General features: G+C 46.3%; 1 protein-coding gene across 2 annotated transcripts in view; it reads right to left on the bottom strand.

Annotated features, from left to right (window-relative positions):
* Positions 1-800: 800 nt before the first annotated feature.
* The window catches only part of ZCWPW1 (zinc finger CW-type and PWWP domain containing 1), a 28,381-nt gene continuing 18,309 nt past the window's right edge, over positions 801-10,872 (bottom strand). For both annotated transcript variants that reach the window (XM_078850985.1, XM_073327005.2), the window contains exons 11-15: positions 6,986-7,069; positions 5,957-6,029; positions 4,384-4,448; positions 3,364-3,403; positions 801-2,244 (exon numbers count right to left, since the gene is read on the bottom strand). In XM_078850985.1, the coding sequence (XP_078707111.1) occupies positions 1,934-2,244; positions 3,364-3,403; positions 4,384-4,448; positions 5,957-6,029; positions 6,986-7,069 (573 nt within the window). In that variant the 3' untranslated portion in view covers positions 801-1,933. The remainder of the gene's footprint in view (positions 2,245-3,363; positions 3,404-4,383; positions 4,449-5,956; positions 6,030-6,985; positions 7,070-10,872) is intronic.

The following is a 10,872-nucleotide window of genomic DNA, read 5'->3' as shown; positions in this document are numbered from 1 at the left end:
TCCTTAGAGGTTTTTAAGGCCCAGCTTGACAAAGCCCTGGCTGGGAAGATTCAGTTGGGGTTGGTCCTGCTTTGAGCAGGGGATTGAACTAGATAACTCCTGAGGTCTCTTCCAACCCTAGTTTCTATGATTGTATGACTAGCTAAGAAATGACTCCATGTGCTAGGCACTAGAAAATATAAAGATGGTCCCTGCCCCAGCGAGCTGACAGTCTAAGTCTAGGACAAGTGGTGAGAGACAGACACAAGGAAACAATGCCATAACGTTGGCCAGCATGATGGGCAGTGGTCTTTTATCAAATGATCTCTAGTCTGACATCAATTTACACTAGTTGAGTACCAGCTCCTATGGATTATTATTGTCTCTGCTGGCTAGAGTAAAACACCATTCGGTTCTTCAGTACTCTGCCACCTTAAGATGAAGAGGCCCAGTATAAAATTCACACTTACAAAAATATCCAGGCAATCAAAGCTTTGTTGTATTAGGAACCTAACTAAGCGTGTCGAGATTTAAAGAGTAATCAGAGAACCTTTCACTGAATCACAACTGGTACATCCTAGGAACGATTTTAGATTCCCTACAGTCTCTTTCTCAGGTCCCTGTGACTCCCCTTGTTCCTTCCAAATATCTGTAGATGCTTATGTCATGTCTGAGTCATTATTTAGTCAAGCTACTGTGATTGGTGTGGGTGGGTGTGGAAAACCAAATCGTTGTGATGCAACAATAAAAACAATGAAGTTAAAGACACTGTAATGAAACAAGAATTTGATTTTTATCACACTTTAGCTTATCTACAACCAGGTAACAAGAACCCAGCCTGACTGAACAGAATCTGCAGGATTTTATTAACATGTAAACCGTTACAGAACGCACTTGTAAATGAGTGTTTAACCGGATGGTGGTCACAGCCATAAACTCCTTAAGACCTAGTTCTGCCACCCTTATTCAACCCTTAACTTGGACTAAACTCTCTGCGTGAAATTTATCTCTGTGGATAAGGTCTATTTATGTCCACTTCAGAGGGTTGGTTCTCTCTACAGGGCAAATTTCACACTAGTGGATGAATATAAGCCAGTCTTTTTTACAAGTTTGTAACAGATAAATATAAAACCACAAATCCAGTAACTAGTTAAACACAACAGTAGCAACTAGGAAGTCCAGGTATCACTGTTTTGTATCTCAGATACCTACTCTTTATGCAAGGGCTTAATAAATACGGAATTTCACCAGCAGCATACGGATAGGTTTGCAAGGAGTTAGAACATAACAGATTATAGAAGAGAAACATGGGAATCTAGTTCAAGGACTCTGATGCCAAGTGCTTTCAGATCTGGATACCCAGTTCCTGTCAATTTTACCATCAGGCGACTTTGGAAATTTCAGCCTTAATGTACCATTTTTACAAATAAAGGCAACAATTTATACACAGGGGGTCTATCTGTAGCTGATGTAAATTCCATTGACGCCGCCGCACACCAACTGAAGATCTGGCCCCGTCAACCAACCCCTGTTAACCAATTCCTTGAGTGATCAAAAACTGTTTTGTTTTGTTTTTAAATCACTTGTTGCCAGTGGGATCTAAGGAAACAACACACTACGTGAGGCTGGCAGAATTAAAACAAGATCCAGCACCCTAAGTTTTAAGAAAACGAGTAAAGTCACTTATTGTGGATTTTTTTCCCTATCTTCACAGATGAATATTTGAGATGTAGGAGAGGGAAACCTTTATAGCCAGAGCTGGATGTTAAAATCCACATTTGCTGTCCCAACGGTCTCAGATCTTCATCAAACATAAACCAAGTTTAAAACTAGATTGAATTTCTTTTCCAATATACCAGCCACTTTTCTGGAGCGCTTTCTAATTTTTCTCTAATCACCACAACCTTCAGGGAGGTAGCTCTGCTGCCCCACAGCAGGTTTGTTGTTTCAACGGCTACTCTTCAAACAAGACCAGGGAACACTCTTCCGAGGATTCGTTTTTCTCTGCTTCCTGGCTCCCACGTGCTTCCTTGGCCTTCTCTAGCTCCCCCACTTCCTGGAATTCCTCAAAGATCTCATCACTGCTGCTTGACCTTGGGTGGCTTCTGATGGTATTGTCTTTCACCTGTAACATCTTCACCAGCTCCGGCTTCAAGCCGTCTCGACGGCACGGCATCAGGTTAACTCTGCTGCCTCCTGCTGGCGGTTTGGGCTGGCTGGATCCTGAGCTGTTGCTTCCCAGAATGGTGAACTTTTTCTTAAAGCCTACAAAGAAGAGAGACCAACACAATCCTCAGAATCCAACAGGGAAAAGGAAGAATGAATCATACCAGAGACCCACAAACTTTCCACACTCTCCCACTGGGAAATGAAGTGATGAGTCAACATAGCCTCATAGATCGGGATTCTCCAAACTTTCCCCATAAGATCCCCAAGGCACAGGGACAGAATGCCAAGATAAATCCATTAAAGGCTCCATTACTACAAAAGAATGGCCATACTGGGTCAGACCAAGGGTCCATCTAGCCCAGTGTCCTGTCTTCCAACTGTGGCCAAGGCCAAGCGCTTCAGAGGGAATGAACAGAACAGACAATCATTGAGTGATCCATCCCGTCGTTCACTCCCAGCTTCTCTGATTTGCACTCCTACTCCAACGTGTTTACACTGCTCCCTGCCGAGGCTGGGAGGGGCGTCTGATCTCTGGGTCCATTCAATCCTTGGCCTCATGGCTGAAGTGGCTAGCCAGGAGGCCAGCTGGTGCCAGCCGTGACGGGAGGGAATTGAACTGAGACAAAAGCACTCAGTTTCCAATCAGACGCAACCTCTTTATCCACCTACAGATTCCTCCTCTAAACTCTCCTTTACCGTGATGTCGACAAAATACTTGACCACGGCTAGGCTGCTGGTATGCTAAGACCTCTGCCTGCCATGCTAACCCACACTGCCTCATTGTCTGCTTGTATTCGCCCTTCTGTCTGTCCCTATCTCTTGTCTTAGACTTAGACTGTAAACCCCTTGGGGCAGGGATCGTCTTTTTATTCTGTGTTTGTACAGAGCCTGGCACAATGGTGCAACGGTAACACAGTAGAAGTAATTATAACAATACTAACCAGTAGACCATGCCTCCCTCAAAAACAAGTGATGGTGCTGTTTGGGAAGAAAGGATCAGCTGTCTGAAGCAGATACAAATTTCATCCTGGCTGATTTGGACAAGTAGACATGAGTTTAAGGCAACTGAAAGGCAAATTCCCAATTCCTCCTGCCCCATGAAAGCCAGGATGGTAGGAGAGTGAGCAATTCTAATGTAAGTATCACACCCCAAGGCTTCTTAATTTGTGACTTTACCTTACTTGCAACATGGCTACAACGGTTGGTGTCACTAACCTTTCAGAGAAGTTTTCTCCTTGAAATCTGAAGTCGCAACCTAGAACCCAAGTATGGGTTAGTCAAACATGAAAGCGAATATATATATAATTCGAGGGCTAGAAAAGGCGCCTTGTAGTGACATAGTAAGGACAAGGTCTATCTAGCTTATCTGAGATGATATCATCACAGTCTATGAATAGCTGCCCGGGAAGAAGATCTCTGAAAAGGGCTCTTTAATCCAGCAGATAAAAGCAGAGCAAGATCCAACACACAACGAATTCAGGCTGGAACTAAGGGGTACGTTTTTAACAGGAAGAGTAATTAACCACTGGAAACACTGACCGAGGGATGTGGTAGATGTGCCAACACTTGACGTCTTTAAATCATTGTTAGACTGTAAGCTCATTTTCTCTCTGTTAGGGCAGAGCTGACTGAAATACAAATCTTAAAAAGAAATGAATGAATTATACAGTTCCTTGATGCGACTTGATGTAGTCCTCACTGATTAGCTCAAAGCACATTAATGGTATGCAAATTAATACAAATTAGCCTGGTCCACATGGACAGTTAGCTCATGTGAGACTAGGGCAGGGGTAGATTCACAAACCAGCATACCACAAACAAATTGTTCATGTAGACAAGAATTTAAGTGTCTTATGCAAAGTTACAGAGCAAGTGATACGAACCTGGGTTTCACAAATCCCAGTATCTGTTAGGAAGAAATCCAGTTTTGTTTGAGGGTCTTTTGAAGATCCACAATTTAAAGACGCTTCAGCAGCCAGCCCTTGGAACTCCTTCTGCTTTTGTCTGCGAGATCTTCTCTTATTCGCTTGGATAAACTAAACAAACTGAGTATCCCCTAGGGGCTAACAGTCCAATAATCTTTGTGGGCATGGTTGTAGCTGACAGCATTGGTGATACATTTACTATATGGCATTTTTGTTAGGGCGGGTGTGGGGAGAGACAGAATCAATGGAGAAACAAGAGAACAAACCCCCTTCTTTTAGACCATCTTTTCCCATCTCCTGTTTGACGTACCATATTCTCATTTCCATCACAGGTCTGGTTCTCCTCACTGGGCTCACAGTCCACGTTGAATAGCTCTAGAAGACAAGAACAATAATAACTCACTCTCCAGAGCACACGTTTTAACACCTTACAACAAACTTACTGCAGATTTGAACCAGCTTACCTGGTTCTCACATCAAATCCTAGCAGATGTATCATTATTCCAGTGTTCCAATGGTTAATTTCCACTAAAAAAATGGCACCTTATTTGCCATCTGAATTTGTCTAGTTTCAACTTCCAGCCACTGAATCTTGCTTACCTTTGTCTGGTCGACTGAAAAGTCCAGTAATATTATCAACTTTCTGTTCTGCTGGTACTTCTATGCTGAGATCAAGTCAGCTCTTCGCCTTCTCTTTGTTAAGCTAAATAGATTCAGCTCTTGGAGTCTTTCCCAATCCTGGAATCATTCTCAAGGCTCTTTTCTGACCCCTCTCCAATTGATCAACATCCTTGTTGGTTTCTGAACACCAGCACTCCAGCAGCAGTCGCACCCGCACCAAATACAGAGAGAATAAAACCACCTTGCTGCTACTTTTGGTCACAGGGCCGCATGGGGAGTTCCCACTACCAATCTCGCCTTTATTCAGTTCCTTGCCATACCACAAACTTTATGTGGAACCTTAGGGAAATCACCTAAAATCTCTCCGTGCCTCAGTTTCCCCATTGAAAAATGGGAGTCATTCACAAATTCTAAAGCCAGATGGGACCACCATGATCCTCTAATCAGACCTCCTTTAAAAAACAGGCTGCTAATGTTTTCTTTGCGTGAAAATCATGCTACAGGACAACCACACAAGACTTAGCAGGTACTCTAGCCAGTGAAGGCTGGGATTTTCATTAAATCTGCCTCCTTAGCTCCTCTGAGATGGGAGTGCTGAACACAATCCTGACCCACTGCTAGACAGACACCAGTGGCTGGAATTACCGTTATTTTTAAATGAGCTGCTTTACAATAGCACCTATGGTCCCTGACTGAAACAGTTTACAGTCTAAATAAACAACAAAGAACGACAGAGGTTCTGCAGCCTGTGTCATACAGGAGGTCAGACAAGATAATCATCAGAAGGATGTTGAAAGACTGAAGAGGGGGCAGAGAAGAGCTACTGAAAGGATTGGAGGGCTGGAAAAAATGCCAGAGAGAGTGAGAGGCGTAAAGAAGCTTGCTCAGTTTAGCTTATGAAAAGAAGATGGAGAGGTGACTCGATCGCGATGTTGGGAGAAAATCCTGGGTACTAAAGGGCTCTTTAATCTAGCAGAGAAAGGCAGAAAAGAAACAGCGTCTGGAGCTAAAGACAGACAGGTTCAAATCACAAATAAGGCACCGATTTTTTCCCCGTGTGGGTGATTAAGTATTGGAACAAACTTCCCAGGGCAGCAGTGGATTCCCCACCACTTCCTCTCTTCCAATCCCAACTGGAAGATGCTTTTGTCCTGCACAAGTTAGTGGGGTCAATACAGTGGGACCTGGGTGAAATTCTTCAGCAATTTGCAATTTGACCTGTGGGATATCGAGGGGGAAAGCTCCAGGCTACAGCACCATACCTTCCGAGTCCTCATGACCTAGCAATCCTCCCTCACTGGATCGACTGACGAACCCAAATCTCATCACTCTCTCCTGCGGGAGGGCAAGAAAAAGGAGACATCTGTTGAAATCCTGGCAGCGGTGGGTCGAATCCACCGAGTGACTGCCTCCTTGAATGACCAGGATTTAACTTCAAACGCACCAACAGGGCAAAGGTCGTAGGGTCAACATGAGGGACTGCAGGCAGAGAATCCCAGACAAGACCCACTGCTCCGAGAAGGCGTCTAGATGTTCAGAGGACACTGTATGGACAAGGGACCAGGAAACAGCCCCATAGCCATAAAGAACCATTACCGCATTCTGAATAAGGCCCTCTTCTTCCAGAACCAAAAGCATCTACACAGGGAGTTAATCAGGCTCAGTGACTCAGGAATAATTCCGTGTGTAGACAACCCCACACCTCCTCATCTCAAAGCATTTTACAACCATTGTATGATTAACCTTCACGATACCGCTCCGAGGGAAACTAAATCACCAGATGGTTGCCCAAGGAGGAACAACAGGGGAGAAGAACCCAGGAGTCCTGACTCCCAGCTCCGCTTTTTTCTAACCACTAGAGCCCACTCCCCAACCAGAGCCGGGGAGAGAACCCAGGAATCCTGACTCCAGCTCCCCTTGCTCTAAATGACCAGACCCCATCCGCATTCCAGAGCCAGGAAAAGAACCCAGGAGTCCTTATTCCAAGCTCCCCCTCACTCAGGCTTTAGCCTGTATCCCAGCCAGCTCGAGTTACTAGCATCATAGAAGATGAGTGATGTGTGGAGGAGGGTTGAGTTAACAGGCGCACTCGATCAACCTAATATGAGTTAACCATGCTGTGAAGATGAAGCCTATCTGATCCCAGATCCAAAGGGCAAGCAAGTGTTCGCCCCCCAAAGCCCACGGGGGCCACAGGGAAACCTGCAAAGATGCTCCGACCGCTGGAAGGCCAGCGGGTGCCTGGATGGATGACAACTGGTCTCACCTCAGCTGCCCGGCGGCGTTCATACCTGAATGCTGATCCACTCGGCTTCCTTCGCCATCTTCACGGCAGCATCCAGTTTCTGGCGGTAATCTTTGCTCCTGAGCATCTTCTGAAAGAGCAAGAGATAGTTGGCCTTCCCGCGGCGCATAAAATGCGTCAAAACTTTCTTTCTTTCTTTCTCTCTCTCCCCCCCCCCCACCAGGGCCAGTGACAATAAGAAAGACACAGCCCACTCCTCTGTGAAGGGGCAGGACATAAATCTTTCTGGTACCACCAGCTCCTTGCTCGGGGAAAAATTCACCCGAGGACAGGAACATCACCAGATGTTTGTTCAGCTGTCTAGCACAATTGGGTCCTGGTCTGTCCCCGGTGTGGGGAGATCGGGGGACACTAGGTGGGGGGGGAAGGGGAATGGGGGGCACACAGAGCCGCCCAGTGTGAGTGTCAGAAGTCCCTGAAACCGAGGCAAGCAGGGTGGCACACAGAGAACCCCTGAGGGGGAATGGAGGGATCCGAGGTGTTCACTACTCGGGCCACTGCGTGTGTGACCCTTTAGTTGCATTAACTTAGCACCCAGAAGCTCCAGTCAAGGACTGTGGCCCCAGTGTGCTGGGCACGGCTCACAGAGCAAGAAACAGTCCCTACGCCAAAGAGTGTACCGTCTAGACAAACAAAGGCAGAATTGAATCCAGCGCTCCAGCAAGTCCTCCTGACCCAGAGGCCATGGGTATGATGAATCACAGGACCACAAACAGACACCCTTGCCTTATCTAGAAATCAAGAGGAAGCACATTTCCTAAACAGTTATGCACCAGCTGATTTTTAAAGGGACTGAAAAAATAGAGCATAGCCGTAAAAAATGGAGGGGAAAAGGGGCAGAAAAGAGTCTTGCATGTGATACAGAGCGTCAGGAACTAGATCTTCCTGCTCCTGAACCAACTTCCATGGCTGCGGGTGTGTGCAGGCCTCGTGCATCAGTGCCGGAGAGTTTTCCCCAGTGGTGCCCGTAGGGGCAGCCTCGCCCAATGCCAATGAGTTAAGCTGTGAGTGAGGGTATAAACCGCAGAGACGCCCCATCCCTCCTGCAGTTCCGACACACCAGAACTCCGTAGCAGATGCCAACGCATTGGCTAAGGAAGGTGAGTCATGCAGTAGACGTATGCAATCCAGCCCAAATAACCAACGGTCACCAGCAGGTAGGTAGCCATTTTTATTTCTTTGAGTGCTTGCGTATGTCCATGACACGGTAGCTGATTCCCAATCTGCTATGCCAGGAGGAGGGGCTTGGAGTCTCACTGGAAGAGGGACAATAGGACTGCCTTGTCCACATTTGCCTTGAAGTGGCTGACAATGAGTGATGTCTGGTGAGAGTGTGGACTGACAAATGTCCACAATTGAGAGGTGAACCAGAAAGGCTGCCAAGGCTGAACCTGCTCTCTTCGAGGGCGCCGTGAGTCTATCTCTGAGTTATTGGATGATACGCCTCCATGTGTTCCACGTGTGACACAAAGAGATGGGAAGATGCCAGGAAGGCTTTGTCCTGTCCAGGTAGAAAGCCAATGCGTGACAAACACTGAGCCTGGGGGGGTGGAGGGGGTTCTCTCTTATCCCTGGTGGTATGCGGTTTTGGAAAGAAGACTTGGAAGGTAGACAGATTTGTTCATGTGCAAGTCAGAGGCCACCTTGGAGAGGAATTTAGGGTGTGGCCTAAGCTGGACCTTGTCCTTGTAGAAAACTGTGTACGATGGATCCGTGACCAATGCATCTAGTATCCCTACTCTACTGGCAAAGGGGATGGCCACTAATAATGCTACCTTTGCTGATAGGTGCAGAAAAGATCACGGTGCCTAGGGCTCCGAAGAAGGGTCCATAAACGCAGACAAGACCAAAGTCAAGTTCCAAGATGATGTTGGTTCTCTGACCGCTGGAAATAATCTATCCAGACCTTTCAAATATCTGATTGCCATCGGGTGAGGAAAAAAAACAGCCTTGGCATCTATTTGAGGATGAAAAGCCAAAATGGTTGCTAGAGCACATTAACAGGAGTTGAGTGTTAAACCCAACTACTTTATTTGCTAAAGATATTCCAGGGTTGTGTGAATGTTAGCCTGAGTTGGAGACACATTATGGAGAGCCATCCAAATGGAGAAACGCTTCGTAAGTAGTTCCCGTGGAAGGTTTCCTACTGTTAAGAGGAATGTTCTGGACAGCTGTTGAAAAATGGGTTTCCCCCTACACATAACCACTGATGAACCATGCTGTAAGGTGCAACAGCTGAAGATTTGGTGCAACATTCGCCCACGGTTCTGCGTTAGGAGGTCTTTGGCCGCTGGTGACAGTAAGGACAGATTGCGGAGGTCTGAATACCTCATCTGTCTCCACCAAGCAGGAGCTATAAGGATTATTTGACTGCGCTCTTGCTTGAGTTTGATAATAACCATCAGGAGTACTGGTGAGAAAACACACAGGAGGTCCTTGTCCCATGGAAACAGGAAAGTGTCCAATATCGATCCAGGGCTGTGAGATCTTCTGGAGCAGGAATGGGGACTATGACCCATAAACCCCTCATTGCCAACCAGCAAGGAGATTACAAGAATATCCTGATGCTAGTATGTACATTCTGATTCACCAAAGAGTATCATGTAAGGTCTTAAATGCAAGCCAAGGGTATGTAAGGTCTTAAATGAAAGGCAAGATCATTCGCATCTTTGTGAAATGTCTGTACAAATATTATGTAAGGAGTTATGTATGAATGTATGCAAAAAATAAGCTCTCGAAGTCTGTGTTAAGGCAGGTTTCTCCAGACAAAGGATGTTTATTCTACTTGTCTCTGTCAGTCCACATGTAAAATAAGCATTGTAGGTTAACATGACGGGGAGCCATTTACACACGAAGCAGCAGGGGCATGTGAATACGGCCGGTAGGCAGCACACCGGAGATCATCCCGACTCTGAGATAAACAACGAGCTTTGGAGAATATAAGGAGAAGCCAAGGGAGACACCACTTTATCCTGCACCTAGGATGTGATCGGGCAGTGTGATTACATTCATGAAAATGGGATCTCAGCCAGGCTTGGTTGCAATGCTGCAAAGGATATTTGAGTAAGATAAACTGATTTAGCCTGTTTAGTCTCTAAGAACCATGTTATGGTTTTATTTTAGATGTCACCCTTCTGTTTCCATTATCCTCGCTCGCTATCTCTTAAATCTTGATCTTTGATAATACACTTACGATTGGTTTCACTATGAATATATCTCAGTGCTGTGGTATTTTAGAAGGCGAGCCTGAGTTGAATCAAACAAGCTGGTGTGTGCGCCGTTCCCTTGGGAGTGTGGGAGTGTGAGGAGTGTGAGAGCTGGACGCTACAGGGGAATGCTTCAAAGGGACATGAGGACAGGGGTGCACCTATTGTTAACCTGCACGGCAGAGGAAGAGGAAGAGAAGAGAAGACTGCTGGGCAGCGAACAGACCGGATGTGTCAGGGTGAGGACACCCAGCCTCCCTCTTGCTGGACCTGGGGCAGGCAGGTAAGATGGTGACTCACAGTCCTGGGTAGCCTAGAACAGTCACAGGGACATCACCTGTTCTGTCAGGTTGCAAATAGGGCCACGGATGGAAAACCTCCTACGTGAAACACCCATGCCAGAAAGTTTGTGTTGAGGGACCACGCCAGGTCTAAACTGAAAGATCTGTTCAGATGGTCCATTAATCCATTTGGATACACCAATTCCATAATTGACTGCCTCCTGGCAAAGGCTGCTGGACCTGGCACTGCTTTGCTGGTTCACTTAAAACATTGCTGTGGTGTTGAGAGAACCTGGGCCATCTGGCCTTGGATATGAGACTGGAATTTCAAGTGATCCATCCCGTCATCCAGCCCCAGCTTCTGGCAGAGGTTTACAGACACCCAG

The sequence above is a fragment of the Lepidochelys kempii genome, chromosome 28 (assembly GCF_965140285.1).
Source record: "Lepidochelys kempii isolate rLepKem1 chromosome 28, rLepKem1.hap1, whole genome shotgun sequence".
NCBI lineage: Eukaryota > Metazoa > Chordata > Testudines > Cheloniidae > Lepidochelys > Lepidochelys kempii.
The sequence above is the reverse complement of the archived record's forward strand: the minus strand, read 5'-3'. Positions and strand labels throughout refer to the sequence as shown.